The sequence below is a fragment of the Eublepharis macularius genome, chromosome 11, assembly GCF_028583425.1.
Source record: "Eublepharis macularius isolate TG4126 chromosome 11, MPM_Emac_v1.0, whole genome shotgun sequence".
NCBI lineage: Eukaryota > Metazoa > Chordata > Lepidosauria > Squamata > Eublepharidae > Eublepharis > Eublepharis macularius.
The window spans coordinates 53,462,691-53,485,984 of record NC_072800.1 but is presented as its reverse complement, the minus strand read 5'-3'; the positions used below and the strand labels follow the sequence as shown (position 1 = coordinate 53,485,984).

At 40.0% G+C, this 23,294-nt stretch overlaps 1 protein-coding gene across 1 annotated transcript in view; it reads left to right on the top strand.

Moving 5' to 3' along the window:
- Positions 1 to 10,691: 10,691 nt before the first annotated feature.
- The window catches only part of HDAC9 (histone deacetylase 9), a 572,443-nt gene continuing 559,840 nt past the window's right edge, over positions 10,692 to 23,294 (top strand). The window contains exon 1 of the mRNA XM_054990743.1: positions 10,692 to 10,769. Coding sequence (XP_054846718.1) covers positions 10,748 to 10,769 — 22 coding nt within the window. The 5' untranslated portion in view covers positions 10,692 to 10,747. The remainder of the gene's footprint in view (positions 10,770 to 23,294) is intronic.

Sequence of the window (23,294 nt, the reverse complement as noted above, 5' to 3'; positions counted from 1 at the left end):
AATTTTAAAGACTACAGTGAGTGAGAAACTTCCCATCCTCTCGCATTCTGCCATTCCACCTGGGCACCTTTTCTTCATCCAGGCACTGTTGCTTTAAGTCACTTCAGCTGGGTAAATGCACATGATGTTCATAAATATGATAAAGGGATGCTGCCTTGTTCTGAGTCAGACACTGCTCTATCAAAGTTAATATTACTCTCACTGACATCATCTCGCCAGGGTTTTGGATTTTGGTAGATATCTCTTGCATTGTTCTCTGCTCCTTCAACTGAAAATCCAAGTGGTTGTAGAACTTTCTGAGAGCAAAACACAGGATCTGCCACTGAGGCATGGATTCACCACCCACGTAGAAGGAGTACAGGGAAATAAGCTACAAGAGGGGTAAACAGCTTGTCGGTGCTCACTCACATATCTCTTTTGCTATTATAATTTGAGAGCCAGTTTGGCATAGTGGTTAAGCGCGAAGGACTCTAATCTGGAGAACCAGGTTTGATTCCTCAGTCCTCCACTTGAAGCCAGCTGGGTGACCTTGGGTCAGTCACAGCTTCTAGGGGCAAAATAGTAAAGAGTCCAGTAGCACCTTTAAGACCAACTTTATTTTAACTGCATCTGCATCTGACGAAGAGAGCTGTGGCTGTCAAAAGTGTACACTATAATAAAGTTGGTTAGTCTTAAAGGTACTACTGGACTCCTTACTATTTTGCTACTACAGACTAACACGGCTAACTCCTCTGGATCTCAGCTTCTAGGAGTTCTTTCAGCTCCACCCACTCACAGGATGTTTTGTAGTGGGGATAGTAATAACATACTTTGTAAACCGCTCTGAGTGGGCATTAAGTTGTCCTGAAGGGCGGTATATAAATCGGATGTTGTTGTTGTTGTCTTTATCATCATCATCATTATTATCCCACCCCCTTTTTAATAGGATTGGGCAGTTCTGTTTAAACACACACAACTGTTGCTGTTTCATCTTGTTTGGCATCATGAACATCCTTTTAAGCTGGCTGAATCAGACTGAAGCTGTGTGCCAGGTGATTACAAGCCTATAATACCACCAATGATGTAACAATAAGGCAAAAGTATGTAAACACGTAAGGATATACACTCTTGATCTTCATTCCACAAGGTGGCTGCAAACTGATTCCTGAGACTAACACAGTGAGATTTACTTCCAAGTAAACATGCAGGGGTTTGCATTGCCAGTGTTCTAGAGAATGGTTTCAGAACAAAAGTTCATCTTACTTCCATTTGTTCACTTCTTCATATTTTCTAAATTCTTATACTCTGTGCTTTATACTTTACCCCTACACATACCATAATTATTTCTGTAGTCCTTAATGGGTAATTTCAGAATTGCAGAACTTAAATAGCAATGATAGGCTGCTAATGGAAGATATAATGCCATGCCTAATGTTAACAGCTATTATATCAGGAGTTCTGACTTCTAAGCCTAATTCTCAACCTTTTGCCATTTCCCCCCCTGTCTCAAAGCATGCTCAATTTTTGACACACTCTCACTCGAATAACTTCTGTAAAATATTATCAAACCCTCTGATGATAAAATGTTGTTGTAAATGTTCAGAATATTATCTGTGGTGGTTTGGTTGTGTTTTTTAACCAAAAAAAATCTGTTAATTAGTATTAAAAACAGTGGGAAAATCCAAAGGGAGGTGCCAAAGTAAGAAATGAAATCCGTACGTTAATCACTGTAAGAGACAGATTTGAGCATGTTTTTAGAAAATACAAGAGTTCATGGTTCAGATAGCTGACTTTGGTTTCTTTAATGGGTTCTCTAAATAAGGAGTTGTTTGTCTATACCTTGTTTGAGAGGTAATGCTTTTACAAAATGAAAAATAGGAGAAGAAAAATGATGAAAAACAAATCTTTGTTTGCCCTTTTAGTACATTTCGTTGGCATATGCTTAAATTTCATTGTAGCTTCTGTTGCTAAATATAGTTTGGTGACAGCTTCTCTGTGTTGTAATAAAGGTGTCTAGCTTAGAATTAACAAGGGTTTTCTGACAGGCAGGAGGCATAATACACTGAGAATTCTGCTGTTTTTTATTTCTGAGTTTTTAATTAATTTTGAAGTTGTGGCCTTCAGGAGGTATCAGCTAGCTGAAAACCTCATTCTGTACCTTCACTAATGTCCACATGTCTCTTTTCAATTTCACTCTGTATGTTGATTGGCTTCTTTGATATTTCACAACCTTTTCTACTTTATTTCTTCTATAATTCATAACCTATGTCATATGTTAAATTTTAGGCTGTATTCAGATGTTATGAACAAACTGGAGTTTGTTCATGAGAAGAATTAATTTTGCATATTTTCAGGTTTATGTGTTCCCCACCCCTTGAAGTCAAGACTGAAAGTTCTTTCCCTGATTCTGTTTCTTTCTGATTTTTCTTTGTGAATTTTATTGTAAGTGGTTTTGTTTGCTTTGTTTGTTTTCAAAAATGGGAAAACAAAGTTCTCTAAATAAATATTTTAGGAAATCTTCAGTTGATCCATAACTTTTTGTGACAGGGAGGCATTGATTGGTTGTTATTACCAGTGAGCTGATGGCCTCCCCTTTAACCTAGAACAGTCTGGCCTAGTTGCCAGGAGGGCAGCACTCAGACTGTCTGAGACATGAGCTGCGAAGCTGGTTCCTGGCATGCAGTTCCCAGCTGAGCCACTTGAGGCACAGGCTGGGCATGGGCAGGCAGGCTGACTTTCCCTCCCTTCCCCTGAGAGGGGCAGGGCCCTTTTCCCAGGCCATTTTTCCCCTGTCCACTACTGAACATGTTAATTTGGAAACAAATGGAAGTTGTTTCTCACTTACAAGTCAGGACAGTTTAACAGGTTTAAAGTGTAGTTTCAAATCCAGTTCACAAACATGAAGGAAATCTCAACTTTTTATGGTGCCTGAATTTGAAAACCAGTAAACAGGTATATATTGGTTTGGTACCAATAAACTGAAGACTTCTTAAAACAGTAAGCTTATCTTATCTTCTTGAGAGGGGAGGAGAGTAGGGTTGCCAAGGGCCCCAGGGGCCAAAGTGGGGGTGCAGGGGGATTGGGGAGTGGGGGGCAGCTGGTTATATACCTTACTTGTGCATGCAAAATACGTGCACACTCCCATACTCCCTCATTGCACCACCAGAAAAGGAGTAGCCACTGAATGTGCTGCAACTGAACTGAGTGGGACCCTCCCCTCATTTGAAGATGATTTCAGCTGAGCTCTTGGCTTCAGCACGCCTCATGGCTCTCCCAGCACTGGAGCCACAGAGCCTGCTGGGTCAGACCAGTGGTCCATCTACTCCAGCATCCTCTCTCACACAGTGTCCAACCATTTACTGTGGAGGGTCAACAACAGGGCATAGAGGCCGAGACTTTCCTTGATGTTGCCTTCTGGCACTGATATTCAAAAATTCACTGCCTTTGAATGTGGAGGTTCCCCTTATTCACCCCTCCATGAATCTGTTTAATCCCCTTTTAAAGCTGTCAATGCCTGTGGCCAATGGCCATCTCTACATCTGGCAGTAAATTCTAAATTTGAATCATTTGTTGTATAAAGCAGTGTTTCCTTCAGTTATCCTGAATCTACTGCCCATCAACTTCATTGAATGCCTTCAAGAACTAGTATCTTGGGAGAGGAAGAAAATGTTCTTTCTGTCTACTTTCTCTGCCCCATTGCATAATTTTATAAACCTCTATTGAGTCCCATCTTAACTGTCTTTTTTCTAAACTGAAAAGTCCCAGGCTCTTCAGTCTTTCCTCATAGGAAAGGTGCTCCAATCCTTTAATCATCTTGGTTGACCTTTTCTGTACTTTTTCCAGTTCTGCACTATCCTTTTTGAGATATTCCAGATGGGGCTGCACCATAGATCTATAAAAGTGTGTTATAATATTAGCCATTTTATTTTAAATTGCTTTCTTAATAATCCCCGTCACAGAGTTTGCCTTTTTCACTGCTGCAGCACACTGGGTTGACACTTTCATTGAGGTATGACCCCAAGGTCTCTTTCCCTCTCAGTCCCAGAAAGTTCAAACTCCATTAGCATATACTTGAAACTGGAATTTTTTGTTCCATTGTGCGTCACTTTATTCTTACTGACATTGAACTTCATTTGCTATGCTGTTGCCCCCTATCCCAATTTGTAGATATCTACCTGTAATTCTTCGCAATTGGCCTTGGTTTTCACCATCTTGAATAATTTTATGCCATGTGCAAACTTTGGCCACTACACTGCTCACCCCCAGTTCCAGAGTATTTATGAACAAATTAAACAGCACTGGACCCAGTACTGATCCTTGTGGGACTCTACTGCTAACTGCCCTCCATTGAGAGAATTGTCTATTTATTGCTACTCTGCTGCTTGTTGTTTAATCAATGTTTCATTTATAATAACACCTGTCCTCTTATCCTATGACTTCTTAGCTTACTGGAGTCTTTAGTGAGGCACCTTGCCAAAAGTCTTTTGAAAATCCAAGTACATAATGACTACTGGGCCACCATTGCCTGCATGCTTGTTTACTTTCTTAAAGAATTCAAAAAGGCTGAAGTGAGGCAGGACTTTCCTTTGCGTAATCCAGGCTGTTTTTCCCTCACCAAGCTTTGCTTCTCTATGTGCCTAATAATTCTTGCTTTGATTACAGTTTCTACTAATTTACCTGAGTCAAATGTTAGGCTAACTGGCTTGTAATTTCTTGGTTCCTTTCTGGACCTTTTTAAAAAATCAGTGTAATATGTTACTCTCCAGTCTTCTGCTGCAGTGGCTGATTTTAATGATAAGTTTAGTAGATCAAAATCTCACATTTGAGTTCCCTAAGAGCCATCAGGACCTGGAGGTTTTTAATTTCCCTTTTAGATCTCTAGAACGCACGTGTTGTCACACCAACCTAGCTCAGTCCTTCAGCCTCTCTCCCTGAAAATAGTGGTTGTGGGCTGAGTACATGCCCCACACTTTCCACACTGGACACAGATACAAACAATTCATTTAGCTTCTCTGCCATTTCCCCATCTTCCTTTAGTAATTCTTTTATACCAGAGGCTCAACTGCTTTTTCTGGCTGGTTTCTTGCAATGGATATATTTAAAGAAATGCTTATTGTTTAACTTGATACTTTTAGCAATCTGCTCCTCAAATTCTCTTTTTGTACATTTAATTATGAACTTACACTTCATTTGCCAGTCCCTTCTGTTCACCTCACTGAGACAGACCCCTCCATATTTTAAAAGAAGCCTTTTTGCTTTTTTATGGCTTCCTTGACTTAAGTTTTTAACCGTGTAAGCATTCTTGCAGACTTGGCAGTTCCTTGCCTAACTGTGAGAATGCAATTCTTTCTGGGCTTCAGCGTGGTTTCAAATAGCTTCCAAGCATCTTGTAGGGATTTGTGTTTCTAGTATTCCCAGAGGCCCAAACAGGGTACAGGGAGCTGGGGGGTGGGATACTGTAGAGTACTCACCTTCTGTGCAAGTGCTTTGCACATGTACACTCCTGCAGTCCCACAGCATGCTAGAAAATGATGTAATTTTCTGGTGTGACCGGGGTAGCTGTGGCTTGGACTGAAGCCCAGTTAATTAAAAAAAACCCAATTGATTGCAATTTTTTATGAACTGAGAGCTAAACTACATGAGGCACCCGGCATATGCCCTTCATGTGTTGAGTTCCTGCAAGGTTCCCTGGGAAGTGTAGTCTGTCAAGGAATGGCCGCTCGATGCAATTCTCTACCAGGGAGAATTGCCAGGGGAGGGATTCTCACCAGGGGCTGGCCGGCTGCTCTCCCTCACCTCTCCCTCCTTTGCTCTTTGCAGTCACTCTACACTCGTGTAGGAGTCGCTCCACACTCGTGTGGGAGTTCTTCCAGAGCGGCTTGATGATGTCCTTCTTGGGAGTTATGTCATTGCACCGCCCCAGGAGCATGCCCAAGAGGTCTGTTCCCTTGTCTCCCCCCTCCTGCTGGCCAGGTGAATGGTGGGGGGGGGGCAGAGGGTGAGATTGGGGGAATCCCCAATCCCCACTGGGGGACCTCGGATCCCTAAGAGCACTCCCACTGCATATTGGCTCCAGGTGTTTCTTGCCTCCCAGGCCCTGGAGCCTTTTTGCCCCACCAGCCAGATGAGTTGCGGCAGGGGGCAGAGGCTGGGAGCAGGGGGATCCTCACTCCTCCCTTATGCTATCTGAGGGATGTATCTTTTATTCATTTTTGGCATTCTATATAGTGGTGCCAACTTCTCAGCTAGAAATGTGAAGAAGGCCTGGAAGAAAACTGAGAAAATTTGCAACCCCCCGGCTCCCCCCACTCCAACAAATAAACCGGAATCTTTAGTGAACACTGGGAAAACTCCTGTTAAATGTTTTCTCTTTTGGAAAGAGTTAAATGTTTTCTAAGACAAAGTTCTACTCACACAGTATATATTGTGTGAAGATTTTTACGTAAAACAATCTACAGCATTAGAGAATGGTAGTTTCTGTATATATTGTAGGCATATAGAACATGTTTTCATGGATATGCTGCTTTTTTAGATTTGACTAATTTTGTCCAAATTTTGTGATAACTCAGTGTTGAAGAAAAGAGCAAGAGTTTAGTAGCACCTATAAGACTAACAAAAATACTGGTAGAATGTGAGCTAGAATTTAAGTCCATCTGTTCTTATATCTTGGAGAGTGAAGTGATTTCAGATGTCGAGTAACTATAGCAAGTAAATGACAATAGCTAGTGAATAACAATAGCAGGCATGATTGGATTAAGTGTGATATGCAGAGGATAGTAGGTATGGACAAATCATCATTGGTAATGAGACAGGAAGGCCAGGTCTCAATTCAATCCAGGTGGATGCATTGTCTTGAGCTTTGTTATCAGTTGCAATTCAGTAGTCTCTCCTTCTTATCTCCCTTTGAAATTCTTCTGCAGGTTAATGTCTACTTTTAGGTCAGCAACTGAATGCCCTGGAAAGCTAAAATGTTCCCCCACTGTTTTTTTTTAATGTTGTGCTTTCTGATGTCTGTGTCCCTTAATTCTTTGTCGAAGGGACCGGCCATTTTGTCCAGTGTAGAGGTCGGTATGGCATTGCTGACACATGATGGCATAAATCACATTAGAGGATGAGCAAGGAGTATGAACCTGAGATGGTATGGCTGATGTTGTTGGGTCCACTGATGGTGTTGCTCGGATCTATATGAGAGCAAAGTTGGCATCTTGGTTTGTTGCAGGCCTTGGTACCAGTGTCCATGTTACTGTTAAGTAGTTGAGCATTGCGGGTGAGTAGTTGTTTTAGGTTAGCAGGCTCTCTGTAAGCAAGAAATGTGTTGAACTGGCTTGAGTTTTGAGCTGTAGGTGACCACCAGCGATGTTCTGTTGTTATTGGGGGCGGCGGTACTTGTCTTGTAGCAAGCTGTCCCTGTGTGTCATTCTAGCCTTTCCAAACATCTTTCTCATCATGTCAGGGGGATACTGTAGTTGTAAAAATACCTGTTGCAGATCCGTCAAGTGAGTATCTCTGTATAAGGGGTTGAAGCAGATGTGACTACAGCTAGGCTTGCCATTCCCCTGCCTAGGGGGTGGGGGATCCCCTCCTCCCCCCATCCCACTTACCTGGCCAGCGGGGGGGGCGTGCCCCCAGGGCACCGCCTGGTGGTGTGGCGCCCCCTGGGTGGCGTGCTTCTGTGCCCTGCAGCGGGCCTGTTTCGGGCTGAATTGGGGCTCATGGGGGGGCGATTCAGCCCTTTGGCGAGCATGGGAGTGCTCCTGGGCTGCCCTTTGACCCGTGTGATGATGTCACTTCACAGAACACAGGCACAGAGAAAAGAAGGGGAGGTAAGAGCCAGCATCCCAGTCTCCTGCTGGGAGAGTGAAGGGACCTGGCAATCCTAACTATAGCAGAGGGCTTGGCTATACTCAAAGATTGCTTGATGTGGTTGAGGTAGTAGCTAGAGGCATGTGGATATGTTTGCTGATTTGTCTGTTTCTGGTATAATGTGGTACTTATGTGTCCCTCATGTATCTGTATTGTAGTATCCAGGAAGTTTATTTCTTGTGTAGAGTGTGTATAGTTAGATTGATGGTGGTGTGGAAGTTGTAGAAAGTCTAGTGAAATCTCTTGAGTGCTTCTTTGCCATGGGTCCAGACAATTAAAATGTCATCAATGAATTGTAAGTAAATGAGAGGTGCCAATGGGTAGGAATTCAGAAAATGCTGTCATGAAAATGTTGGCATACCGTGGGTGCCACCCATGGTTGTGCCATTGATTTGGAGGTATAAATTCTCTTTTTTTTTTGAATTTTTTTTTATTGGGTTAGAATCAAATGTTTATACATTACAATCAATTTTCCCATTTCCCACTTTCTAACCCCCTCCCTTCCCCCCCCTTTGTTGACTTCCAACAGTTTTCCAACCCTTTATCCCTTTTCCCTTACTCTTTACATATTCCTCTATCTAACAAATATATATTCTCCCTTTATTCTAAGCAATACTTCTTTAACTATTTTTAATGCTCTGTACCCTAACTATGAGTCCCTTTTTTCCATAATGGATAAACAATTTATCCCCTTTTTCATAATTCCATTTTCAAATATTTCTATATATCATAAACTATGTAAACCATACATTCATATAAACCAGCCAGTTTAACTTATACTCTATATGTTATTCATTCTATCTTCTTCTCTCTATTTTGATTATATTTGTTTACATTAATATTTCTATTCCTCTTCAATCTTAAATCTATATATGATATCAATTGATTTGACTCATATATACCTTCAAATGAACATATTCAGTTTGGTACATTATACAGAATCAGAAAGAAAATATTATTAGTTAGTCAATCCTTATAGTTAACACTTATGATTAGTTATTTTCTATCAATATTCTATTTATTATTCTATATATATCAATCTAATAACTTAGCTGCTTAGAGATTCACTTTTACCTCTTCTCCCCCCCGGTAAAGTCACCCCCCTCTACATTTTATTGGATTTGGAGGTATAAATTCTCACCAAACCTGAAGTAGCTATGGGTGAGAACAAACATACAGAGTTCAGTGGCAAGATCTGCTGTGGTCTTGTCAGGGATGATGTTTTTAATGGCTTGTAGTCCATTCTGATGGGGGATGTTGGTGTACAGGGACTCAACAGTGTTGAAGTGTTCAATATATTAAATGTTACTGTGTTTAAGTAATTATTCAAATATGATGTGAATGTTATTTTTAACTACCTGAGATTGTTTCTGCCCATATAATATATTTTCTTTTGTTTACTGCAATAGTTGTTTTTGATTTGCAGCTTTAGCATCTAGGTAGCATCTAGGCTGTTGGCAGCTGCCTCTCTAGTTTTGAGTGTAATTGCAGTTTTGCAGATAGAAAACTAAGAAAATAAAATTGCTAAGTTCCATGCAGTTGCCAAATACCATAATTTTCTATGCCAGATAAATTATGAATTATATTTGATACATCTAATGTGGTTAATACTATACAATAAGTTTGATTAAAAAGTAAATATTACATATATTTCCATTTCCCTGCAGATATCCCAAGTGGAATGATGCCCTTCTAAGCCTATTTGCATAGGGGCGTAACTCTGAATTGGATGGCACTGAAAGTTTCTGGAAATGTTATCTCTATTTTTAACTAGTCCTTGTTTTTCTACCTTTGATAGTGACCTAATCCATAGTAATTTATTGGGAATAACCTTTATTTCTATGACATTAAAAGCTTCTATCAGCTAATTTCTGCATATTTCACCAATGCACAGCTACAGAAATGGATTGAAAGTTTGGCCTTTTGAACTGTAAATAAGCGAATAATTTTTAGTAATACAGAAATGTGCTCCTGATTGAGTTCTGTGTAGGGGTGTACGCTTTGGGTTTCCGATTCGGGTAAAATACCCAAATCGGACCCAATCTGTAAAGATTTGGGATTCCCAAATCGGAGCCAGCATGCACATGCATAAAACCAGCAGATAAAAATTCCCAAACCAAAAGTGAGCCTTGGTCAATAATAATGGGGCAGCCAAATGTTAAATCTCTTAAGTACCAAAGCTCTACTGAAAGAGAACAGTTTTTATGAACTGATGAAACACTGGCAGGAAGGGTGGCATTCTGCAGCTACTTTCAACACCAACAAAGGTGGTGGTGGAGAGAGAAGGACTTCTACAGATTACCTTAGTACTGAAGTTGGGAAGGATTGCATGTAAGAAGGTGGTCTTTGAGGTATTCTAGCTCCTATACTATTTAGACTTCAAAGGATAAAGAAGTCACTTGCCTTTGGCCCAGAAACTGTTTCATTACTTTCAGTGTCTGTGTGTGTGTGTGTGTGTGTGTTTTCCTCAACTGAGTTAGCAGCTCCCTGCTGGGAAATTCCTGGAATTTTTGAGAGTGGAGCCTAGGGAAGGTGGGGCTTGGTGGGGGGAGTGGGACCTCAGCCGACTATAAAGCCATAGAGTCCACCCTCCACCCTTCAAAGCAGCCATTTTCTCCAGGGAAACAGATCTCTATAGTCTCTATAGTCTATAGCCCCATCTGGAGGTTGGTAACCTTATTGTTATATGAAATGGGTTGCTGAACTGCCCTAGTGCCCTATCACAGCTTTTGCCACAAGAGAATTAATGCTTATGTGTAAACTATCTTGTGCATACTATGTTTTTACATTCTTGTTTCCTTTTTGTTTGTTAGATTGAAATTCCAGGTTGTCATCAATTGGGTGAACCAACTGAAATCAAAGAGTCCCCAAATCTGATCTCATCTAGTTATCTCTGTCAACAGCAATGAGTTCCACAACACAATCAGGTTTGTCAGTCTTTGTTTCACTTCCTGTTGATTTGCAGCCTCAATATTTGTGCATTTTTAAATTAGAATAGGCTGGACAGTGAAAATACAAGCAAGATTTGCCTCTCATTCTGATGGGGAGAGAGAAAAACACCACCAATGTGTGTATTTGAATAGCATAATTTAAACACCACCTGTAAATCTGTATTAATCGTTTCCTTTATAATTTGTCTACAGTATTCTCTTGTGGCCTCTCTGTAGCCAACTAATCACCGTTGTCACCATCAGTGTAATTGTTATTAATGAAGATTGTTGTTTTATTCTTATTTGTACTCTTATTTCAGGTCTTTTGTACTATATGGTATCTCTTTTGTTCAAGTAGCTTAGTGCTTGTTAGATTAAAAATGTACTCTTCTCTTTGATGCCTTTTTTCATCACATGCACACAGGCACAATATACCTCTTGTGGTGGGAATTTTGTGGGGACCCCCTCTCTCTGGATCCCCCTTGCCATTTCGGTTCTTTGTCTTGGGGAGCCCCTTACTGAGGGCTTGTATGGATGTGAAACAGCCTTGCTCTCCCTAACGCTAGTCTGAGCCTCTGATAGAGAAAGGCACCTTTGTACAGAGAAGATCTTAACGAAGACTGAAAGTTTATTTTAGAAACAAGAAAAGAGATACAAAGTATTGTCGAAGGCTTTCACGGCCGGAGAACGATGGCTGTTGTGGGTTTTCCGGGCTGTATTGCCGTGGTCTTGGCATTGTAGTTCCTGACGTTTCGCCAGCAGCTGTGGCTTGCATCCCAAGAAATGATGCCAGCCACAGCTGCTGGCAAAACGTCAGGAACTACAATGCCAAGACCACGGCAATACAGCCCGGAAAACCCACAACAGCCATAGATACAAAGTAGCAAGACAAGGCCCTGGTGCCAGGGCTCTCTGCCCTGGAATAGCACAATGCTAAGAGAAGAGTAAGCATGCATCTATACAGTTAAACTACAATATAATGCAATGTAATGTAATGTAATGTCCCTACCCCCAACAACAAGAGCGCTCTTGTGACTACCGTTGGCATCAACAGGACTAAACAGGTCTCTGTGTGCTACCAAGAGGCAGTCGTCATGAGCACTGGGTGCCCACGTCTTTTATAGGGAAAAAGTCCCATAGACGTGCATAGTTTGATGCTTGATCAATGGCGAAGGTCTTGTTCCTCTAAGGTATTTCTGATGTTGGAATGTATAAATTAGGACATTCTTTTTTTAAGATAAACAGTTTTCTTAATGTACATACTAACTAAAGCTGTAAGTAACAAAGGAATTTTCACACTCCACTAGTCTTTGACAAGATCGGCCTATTCCTGACGGAGATAAGGTGCCCCCATGACTCCCATCCCCTGTCCTGTTGTAATTTACATGTAAAGGCCAAGAGGCCTTCTGAAACTGTGGGCCAATTAATATCTATCTTATGACTCTATCTAGTCTTTGTCACAAGGGAGGGTGAAGACCTTCAGCCAGCTCCCAAGAAATGAAGTGAATAGGCCTAGAAGGGTATAACCATGTTCAAAATTGCACTGTAAATCTTCTAATCTTTAAACTGTGACCGGACTTGTTTTTGTTGTTTTTACAGTAAGAGATTAACATGGCTACTCCTACTGAAAATTTTAAGGCTTGTTTATTTGGGCTTTGTACAAATAATTAGGATTTATAAAATGGAAAAGAAAATTTCATATTTTGATTGCAGTTAAGCAACAAAAGCAAAAAAAATGTTTGTTTATTTTTACTTCACCTCTTTAGTAAGGTTCTTCGGTTGGCATTTGCCTGGATAATCTTGCCAAACACCTTGTGCTGCAATTGCTTATTTAATTACATTTTGAAAAGCATAGCAAGGAATAATCAGAATTCCAAACTTTACATATTTATAGTCACACTATTCCTCTGTAAATAAGGGGATGCCCAAAATGGTGAGTGTGTAATTTGCTTTAGTTACAAGGTAGATGGGTGGTATTGAAAGCATATATTTTTGTTGTATATGTTCTTTGAATTGAACAGAATATAAAGAATCCTGAATTTAAAAATGTGTTCCTGAGAAGCAGGGACCTTTATTTTGCTTGCCCAATGTATATGGCTAAATGTAAAGGTTCAGGTGTCATAGAATTAGCTGTAATTTCATAATGTGTAGTTTCAGTCATATTATAAAACTTGAGGCTTGCTCTATTTTTTCAATAAGGAACCTGAATGCGTGTCAAGTTTCTTTTTTTAATTTTCAGATGGGTAGCCATGTTACTCTTCTCAGTAAAAATAAAAGGAGTCCTGTTGTAGTTTAAAGACTTATCATGGCACACACAATCACAGACTAAAGCCCATTTCATCAGATACACAAAGTATACCTCCTTGTTTGCAGATTGTATGCACGCACAAGGTATAGGGAAAAAAATCTAGTCCAGGGAGCCAAAACACCATTAAATGAAAGTGGTACAACCTGTGAGATTTCCATTCAAGGCTCAAATGTGTGTAAAATACGCCCAAGTGCATGTCAACAGTAACTATGTTATCACTAATATTCCTGGTTTTGCTATGTTAACTTCCTACCTGTAGTAGGAGAACACTAGTCTAAGTTGAGTCCTATGTGAATATACTTAAACTTATCAATATATTTTCACCTTCAGTTGTTTGCTGCCTGCTTGAGCATCATTCTGTAACTTTGCTGCTGTGCATTAGCAGTAGTGATGCTTTATTTCCTTTTGCTTTGCAGCTACTTTTACACCTGTGCAATAGGTAAAATGATTTCCCCTCAGGGCCACATTGGGAGGTCAGGTACCTAAATGCTCTTGGCAGAGTGGGTGAAATGCTACAGTTCTAATGGGGCTGGGAGATAATGTGTATGTTCAGAGCAGGACAGCTCAGTTCCCATTGTGGAGGTGTTCCAGAAAGTCTCAGATGAAGAAGACTTAAAAAAAAATCATCCAACATTTGTTTAGCCAGACTGGTGGGCCCCAAAAATCTCTACTTATGTGGCATTTTAGAGCCCCTTCAGACTGCAGAAGTAGCACCCTCCAAACTTTTTATATGAAACCAGACATGGCCATACTTCTACTGATGGCCCTGTTTGCTGAGACTTTCAATTAATGCATGCAAATTGCCTATAATTATTGAATGCAGTCACTTTTCTTCATTCCGAGGGAAGTATGACTTCATCTGCATGCTGAAGAGTGCTGCTTTCACTTCTAGCAATTACACCTACATCTACATGGCTTGATTTTTTTTATTATAAAGAGCAAAGGCTATTAAACCTCCACTCAGGGTAGATTTTTAATGAAGCATAAAGGGTCTGAAATGACCTCTTTGCCTGCAGACTGAGAATATTCTGAGATAGTCCAGCTGTGAGCAGCAACCTAAAAAAAAGTATAAACAACCTTTTCAGGTGAAAATATCTTCCAGGTAAAATATGTGGTTTTAACTGTCAGGTAGTTGAGGGGAAAAAAAGATAAACTTGTATTCTTTCTTCATGCATGCATATCCCTGATTACAACATTTGCTGTAATCTTAGTAATAGCCTAGGGGTTTGGAGGGCAAATGAGTCTTCTGGCGTCATTTAGGATTCTTTAGCAACAGTGTTACCCAAATAGGAAGTCTCAATTAGATGAGGGAATTAGGTTTAGGAGAGGTAGCTGGGATTCTCGGTCTATGTTTACAGGGATTATTCCCTTCGAGAACTCTCCAATAAGTCAGGCAGATGTTCAACTGAAAAGTTTTTTATTTAAAGAGAAATAAAAAGGCAAACGTGCAGAGAATCACATACAGCACATATACAAGGTTAACTAAGAAAATCAGAGAGTAAAAGGAGAGAAAGCAGTTTCGGGAGGGCGATAGTTACCAGTCTTGAAGATGGAGGTCCATGGAGGCGGCAGCAAAATGATCAGCATTTCATGAGGAGAAGAGAAGAAGCTCAAATGGATTTGAGGCTGGATGGTGGGTCCCAACACACTCACATACAGCACATGGCTGGGGAGCCCAGTTATAGGGTGAAATGCTCCCTAGGACACTGGGCTAGTCATGTAGGCAATGACAGCCAAATGGGCTTAAGTTCTGTATTTCCCATGTTGGTGTTTTTTCATAAAAAGGTTTGTGGGAAGAAGAATGGTCTCCCTTTAAAGGCGGAGGGGGCAGCCATGCTTTTGAAGAGCCTGGGAAAGACATACAAGAGAACAGACTTTTTTTAGAGAGAAGCCATATCAGATGGAGAAAAATATAGGTCTGAAATGATTAGATTGTGCCTAACAGACCTGGGCCATAAATCGTGCCCAACAAACAAGGTATAACTTATATACTTACAAATAAACTCTTGTTTCTGAAATGGACTTTGCAACCACAGAGCTCATACTTATCAAAGTATAAGAAAGAAACAGTTGCTTAGTTGAGAATCTCTCTAATAAATGAGGTTTCAAGAATTTTTCTTGGTTTACCAGATTTGAAAGTGTATTATGCATCCTCATGTCTACTTGTAGGCGGAAGGAATGGATGCTTTTGAGAAATGAGAGACTCTGTCCTGACACTGGAAGGTCATGACCTGAGATTTGGATGACATATCTATTTGTGGTATGACAAAGTAAAGGTCAATGCAGACTTTAAAAATAATTATATCAGGTGAGCCGTTTTGAGAATTTGGAACAAATATAAACAGAGATTAACACAGAAGACACAACTTTGGATTTCAACACAGGAAGCGTTTTATAGAAGAGAGATGATTTTCAAACAGGAATGGTTGACTTATGGAGATTTACTAGAATTCTCACTGGGAGATTGTAAATTGAAGATAAGGGAGGATTTAATAGCTAAATGTTATAAAAGTCAATGGTTTTCCTATGCTCAACTTTTAGAAAGATTCAAATTAGATAAAAAAATTATGGGTCTTTGAACATGACAAGACTGAATTTGAAAAAGAGCTGTGTTTAAATGATGAACATGTTATTTCTAAAATGTACAAATAGTTATTGAAATTTGAAACAGAAGAAGAATCTTTGAAAGATTGTATGGTAAAATGGGCTAAAAAATTTGGGTATAATAATATGATGGATCAGTGGGAAAATATGTGGATAAAGGGGCTTAAATTTTCTTTGAGTGTTAGACTTAAAGAAAATTTTATAAAATGATGTATTGCTGGTATATGTCCCCTGACAAATTAGCTAACATGAGTAAAGGTATCTCAAATAAATGTTGGAAATATGAGAAATAAGAAGGAACATTCTATCATCTTTGGTGGACTTGTCGTAAGGCTAGAAAATTTTGGATTCAAATCCATATAATAACACAAAATTTTTTAAAGGCCACTGTATAGTTTAATCCAGAAGCTTTTTGTTGGGATTAATGAACAAATGGAAAATCAGCATGCGGTTTTATTTTTGTATATGACTACAGCAGCTAGGCTTTTATATGTGCAAAAATGGAAAATCATAGAAGTGCCTTCAATTGAAGAATGGATTATGAAAGTGACGGAGCTAGCAGAGATGGCTATACTTTCGGATTTGATCAGAGTTAAAACATTGTCTACTTTTTTGGCTAACTGGAATCCCCTTACTGACTTTCTGCATGAAACAAGGAAAAATAATTTGATGATTTGTGGCTTTGATTTTTGAGAAGATAAATCTGGGAAAAAACAAATAGAAGGGAGGCAGTAGTGAAAAAGAAAATTTTGGAGAGATTAAATTTTAAGTACGATGTTTGTTAAAAAAGATAAGTATTATAGAGAAGAATGGAAATGAAATATGTATTATTGTTTCCTTTTGTTTCTAAGTTCTGTTTCTTCTTGTAAGTTTTTTACTATCCTTTTTATTTTTCCTTTCTTCCCTTTTTATTGGGCTTTTAATTCTATGAATAAAATAAAAAAAATAAAAAAAGAATTTTTCTCCTATGACCAAGTTGGCTGAATAAAGGCAGGTGTTCTGATTTTTTTAAACAGAAAGTCTAATGGTCAGTGATCAGACTGCAGTTCTATTAATAGCTGTCTGGTGGTAGTGGACAGTAAGCCCTAATTGATGAAAGGGAATGAGTGGATGAACTGGGAGAGATAAAATCCTCATTGTGGCCTATTAACTTGAGGCCTTGGCCAGTGGAGTAAATTCCTCTTTAGGGGTGGCAGGTCACCCAGAGGGCCAAAATAGGGGGGCTGGGGGTAGGAGGGGGGCTGTGGGAGTACATGTGCTCCTGTACTCTCTCTTCATACTGGAAAACAACATCATTTTCCAGTGCAATGGGGAAGCGGGGGAGCATGCATGCATGCTTCTTTCCTGGTGCCTCCCATCGGCCAGGGGGTGGCAAACGCAGGCAGAGGTTCCCTTTCTTGGATGGGAGGCTGGCAAGCCTACTCATTCTCCATGGAAAAAACAAAGGCCCGAGGGGCTGTTTTATCACAGCTGCCAGTTTAGCTGACATGACAGATTCATGTTAAAAAAGTGTGTCAATGGTTATTAGCCACAGTGATTAAATGGAACCTCTTTGGTCCAAGGCAGTAACTTTTTGAATGCAGTGCAAGGGGCAGCAACAGAGGGGAAGCTTTGAACTTGATGCACTGGTTATAGGCCTTCTGGAAGTATCTGGTTGCCTGCTGTATGTAGCAGGACACTAGTCTAGATGGGCCACTGATCTAAAACAGCACAAATGTTCTTGTCTTCTTATATGAAGAGTGCAGGTCAACTCTTAACACAACAGCAGCATCAAAGAAATGTTAGATATCGGAACTATGTGATGCTTTGGTCTCTAAAAATGCAGTATTTTTCTCTGTCTAGGATGGTAATGAAATTTCAAGTATGCAGGTTAGTTTAGCAGAAATAGCTGTATTTGCATCAGTGATGCTGTTCAGTGTTTTAAAAACTGCTGGATATTTTTTCTGGTCCATTTGATAGGAGGTATCATTATTCCCAGTGGTTTGAACATAGAAGACCATCTAAATGGGTGTTTTAAATGTTTTCATATCCTGTGCTTATGTTCTGCGAGGAATATTGGAGGATTAATTTAAGCAGAATTTTGTCAGATGGAGGGTTGCTTCAGACATTATGGAGGAGCAGCAAAAGGGTGAGTGATTTGCATTTTTTATTTTTTTGCATTTGGCATAATTCTTGAAGAGGAAAATTGCTTATTTCTCCTAGGCTGAGATGTCCATGCAAGTTGCATACACCTGGTTGCCCTATATAGGTGCTATACTGGAAGTATTAAAAGCAGATAGTCTCGAGTTGCTTGCATATCCATTTTTTTTGCTACTAATGCATGCAGGTTAGATTTCCTTTTCTGCAAGAAGGACACATAGTTTAGGAGGAGAAGCAAAACTTTCGCTGGTTTAATTCGATTACAGCCAAAGCTGATGACTGGCTGGCCCAAAAGATTAGCCATGAATCCAGATAAAGGTGTATGTGCTACCCAGATGATCCGCTAAGAAACCTGTTTGAGTGTTAAGCTGTTAGCACCACTAAAATACATAATCAGTGTTTCCTTCGATTGCATGATGCAACAAACAGGCCTCCTGTGTAGTAACATTTACTTACAACAACACTAGAACCAATTTAATTGAACATAGCTCTATGAGCCTTTAGGGACTAGGCCTTGTCTAAATGAATGGCTAATTCTTACAGCTATAAAGCAAATGCTAAATCCCATTGCGGAGAGGTGGATGCTTGTGTTTTGTTGTTTGCTGTGATTGTTCTAAACTGTGCAATCATTAAGGAAATGTTTACATCCTGTTGCTTTTACATATTCTTAACCAATCAGTGCACATAAGAAGTTAGGGGAAAATATGTGTGGGTTCCCCCCCTCCCCTTTAAAGCTCTATTTGATTTCAAGGGGTGTGTGTGGATTATTTCTATCGTATTGTTTGTAATTTTTTTGTTAAAAATGCACTTGCCTTTTAAAAGCGAGGGAATAAGTCCACAGGTGAATTAGCATGCATGGAAATGTGTAGGGACAAAGGCTGCCCAGCAGCATGCTACATTAAGCCTGTTCATCAACAAGTTCTGGCATTCACTTGTTTAAGGTAACCAAGAGTTTGAGGAAAAACTGAACCAAAATGAACAAATGGTAAGATAAATACTGAAAATAAAAAATTAATACAACTAATTTAATGAAATAGAAAACAATAAAATCAAATAATTAAAATAATCTCTCTCTCTCTCTCTCTCTCTCTCTCTCTCTCTCTCTCTCTCTCTCTCTGTATATATGCCCAGATCTGGATAGCCCAGGCAAACCTAATCTCATCAGATCTCTGAAGCTAAGCAGGGTTGGCCTTGGTTAACAATTGGATGGGAGACCTCCAGAGAAGACCAGGGTTGCAGAGACAGGTGATGGTGAACCACCTCTGTTAGTCTCTCGCCTTGAAATTCCTGCAGGGTTCATTATAAGCCAGCTATGACTTGATGGCATTTTCTACTTTGCACCTCCATATAGAATGTTTCTCTTATATTAAAAAAAAAATGTTGAACAGGATAATGATGAACATCAGGATATCTGATAAAACACATTTTACCAGCAAGGGAAGTTCCCTGCCATTTGCCATGGGGGAACTGGCAACTCTATCGACCACTGAAGAAGGCTGTATAGGCCAAAATGCCTATGGCTAATTGAATGTAATTTATCAGCTATCCTGATGTTTGTCATTATTTTTTTTTAAGTCACTGAATCAATGTTCTGAGGTCATGGAAGGAGGATTATGTGTACTGCTAAAAGAGATAACTTGATAGTTAGAGGTTATTCTATAACAAAGAGGTCTGAGATGGAGAAGTTCTTTGTGAAGGAAAGAGTAGGAAGTTTTCATTGAAAACAAGCAGGTGAAATGAAAGCTTTATACACGCATTTGTGCAGTGTGTAGAACGAATGATATTGAGGTTACTTTTTGCAACCCTTATGCCCGCCTTCCCTATATACGTTGATCTGTAATGTCATGGATGTACATAGGATCATATATTTAGGCTCAGTGATGTGGATTTTACCTCTGATTCTGCTAGGTAAAGATTGTCCATCATCAGTCTATTTCACATTGTACTCTGCATGCATGCATGCCAGTTGGTACTCCAACGTATTAGGTAAGGTAAGCTTAGGGTCAGGATGATATGAACCTGCTGCCTGACATTTCGTTACACTTAAACCAAAGCTAACAAAGAAAATATTGTAACTAAAATTCTAACTGTTTATCAGACAAAGGCCATGCTAATCAGACCTGAGCACAGAGGTGGCGTTCACAATTCAGTATGTGTATGTATGTGCTGTCGAGTCACAACCGATTTAGGCTGGCTGTTCTGAGCAGACACCTTTTGTTGGCTCTTGTTACTCCTTCCCTCCTCCCCTTTTCAGGCACCATGTGGTTCTGTTGCTTTCTCAACTCTGCATAGCAGAAATGTGAGTCTTCCAACAATTCCAGTAGCTTGCATAGGCAAAATGACAAACTACAGAACTAACATTGCTTCAGTTTATTTGAGGCTGATTATTGCAGTTTATTTTGAGATGGATTATTGCACATTAACAGTGCAATCCTAAGCAGAGTTACACCAGTCTAAGCCCATTCATTTCAATGGGCTTAGACCGGTGTAACTCTGCTTAGGATTGCTCTGTAAGTGTTAAGGAATTTCTCAGGGAATAAACACTGAAACATGGCAAAAGCAACAAGGTAAAGACTTCTTATCTATTTCACAACAATTGTTGTTTGCTAGAAGCAGAAGCAACTACATGCTTTCTGCATACAGAATCCAGGAACCGCCTACGTAGCTCAAGGTGAGTTTGTCTGGATAGTAGGTGCCCATGTATTTATTAAATTTTGAATGTAAGTGAATTTGTTGATTTGAGAAAAAAATTTTCATATCAAAGCCATGAATGTTTGCTTATAAGCACTCACTTATCCTACAGTCCCTAAAACTTGCTCTGATTATGTATGGATTTTGAGGCTGTTGAAGGGAAGCAGCAGAGAGAGCAGGCTTCCAATAACTGTTATATTATATTGTAACTGCCCACTGTGATGAGAGTGTGGAGTTATAAGTTCACATTAATAACAATGTGTCCAAATGTTTGGATCACTCACTTCTATGTTGTTCATCTTGTAAATAAAAGTTATTCTTTTTTCTGTTGTAACACAGGCTGTCTGGAAGTTGTTGGCTTAGGGAAACACCACACACACAAAAATACAATTCTATCTGGCCTCAGCCAATATATCGAATTAACTAAATTGTGGCAGCATATAAGGGAAAGAAATACTGAGTTCCCTGACTCCAATAGCCCTGGGTATTCACTTGGGTGAGGGGTAGTGAACTGAGGGAACTGGTTGCCTATCTGGTGACGTTCCTGGGAAGAAGAGAGGGGGGGGCCTGTGTGGTTTCGGGTAACGACTCTATGCCTGATAATTAGAGACTAGACAAAGTGGTGTATTGTGACTACCCTCTACTGCCTGTGTAGCCCAGAACCTGAAAAGGGTTAGCTGTGGGTGGCAATGGGACTGGGGGGGGGTCACAGACCCCTATCCTTATTCCATAATATAACATCTTCTTGATGATTTGCTGGTAGAACTCCGATTAAAAATGTAGTTTTCTCCTTTTTGTTGCAGCCTTTTGCATGGGGAACTGTTTGCTGTCCCGTGGAGACCTTTGCTATGGTATTTCCCTGCGCTTTGAAGGAGGAAAAATAGGCCAAGTTCTGCTGTATCATAATTTCCATTAGCAAATCATATCAGCATCCTGGCTAATGAAGTTAAAATACATAAGGAGAGTCTATTATATAACTCATAATAAAAAATAAAAACGGTTTTTGCTCAAAAAATACTTTTTACATTTATATTCAAGAAGATTCATTTAGGACTAAATCTCATTCTGCTTTTACATTGCCTGAATTTGTATCCTGCGTGCATAATGCACATTCCATCTCTCCTCAAAATTCTCCTCAAATACTGCATATTTGGCAAATTTTCCCATTCTTCTAAGCTTGGCAGATGTCTGATTTCCCTTTTGCTGCGTAAATGATTTTGGCCGCTGTCACCATATATTCAAATATCTTTTCCAAGACTTTTGGTAATTTATTTGGCAATATTCCTAAGAGCATATTCTTAACTTCCAAAGGGAATCTAAATTTTAATATATTCTGCATTTTCCCAAGTATTTTCTTCCAATATCTTTTTGCTTTTTTGCAAGTCCATCACATATGATAAAAGATTTCTTCTGTATCTTGCAGAGAAGATTAGCACATCAAGCACCAATCTATATGCAAAAGAACCTCCTCAGGATACAGTGAAGCCTCCCGCCATTAGCATTCCACACCCTGGGAAACTCTTACAGGATGACTCAGCTCAACCCCACCCCTCCTGAGTAGATATAAATGACCTGCCAACATCTTTTCCACACTGTGACACTGAGAGATCTCTGTCTTTTGGTGCTACACCTCTGAAGATGCCAGCCACAGCTGCTGGCGAAATGTCAGGAACTACAATGCCAAGACCACGGCAATACAGCCCGGAAAACCCACAACAACCAACCTATCCAGTCTTCCACATTTACTGGTAAAAAAATAGGGGGGAAAGTGTCATTCTTCCTTCCTCTACTCCACTTTCCAAACCAACATGTAGCCCTCCCTTTCTGTGTGCTTTTATACAAAATGCAAGGACAGGGTGGTGGCTGGTGGGTTTAAACAGGAGTCCTGAGCTGCTGCAGAGCATATTAAGGTGAGGAGGATTTACCACTCATGGTGGAAACAAAGCTCCAAGCTGAAGGGAAACATAGCATAACAGCAGGACTCAACGGTAATAATTTTTTAGCTTTGTCACCAAGACAGGAATTTTTGTTTTTAATTTCACTGTCAGTTTATGGAATTGGGGCACTTGGCCGCAAGCTGCCTAAACTTGGCCGCATACTCCCTGACGGGTTTGGAGCCTTGTCTAATTGCCCTCAGCTCCGTGCGAGATTCTACCCACTCTCTGAAACTATCATCAAAATCTTTCCACTTGATAAGATAAAACACTTTATTATGCTTCTTTTTGGAGTCCAATCTCCTCCACCTCATAGTGTATTTGTCCAGGGTGCCATTCATCAGGTGGGGATGCCTTTTTGAGTAGGCTGAAGTGGAATGTGGGGTGCTTTTGGCGTAGATTCTTTGGTAAGTCCAATTCAACTGTCACTTCATTAATCACTCGTTTAACTGGGAAAGACCCCATGTACTTTAATCCCAGTTTTTTGCTTGGTTGCTCACTCCTAAAGTGTTTAGTGGAAACATACACTTTATCTCCTGGTTGCAATTTCCATTGCTTCACCTGATGGCGGTCTGCGTACTTTTTGTAATCCTCTTTGGCTTTGGTCAAAGTTTGCTGTATAACAGTCCATTGTTTTGCCAGGGAGGTCCACCATTCCCCCAAGTCTCCTGGTTTCTTGGATTCTGGGGTAATTTCAAAGGGAATGGCTTGTCCTTTATATCCATGTACAACTTTAAAAGGAGACTCCCCTGTGGAAGCATGGATTGAGTTATTATATGCATATTCGGCATAAGGGATGAAATTTACCCAATTGTCTTGTTGGTAATTGATATAGCATCTGAGAAA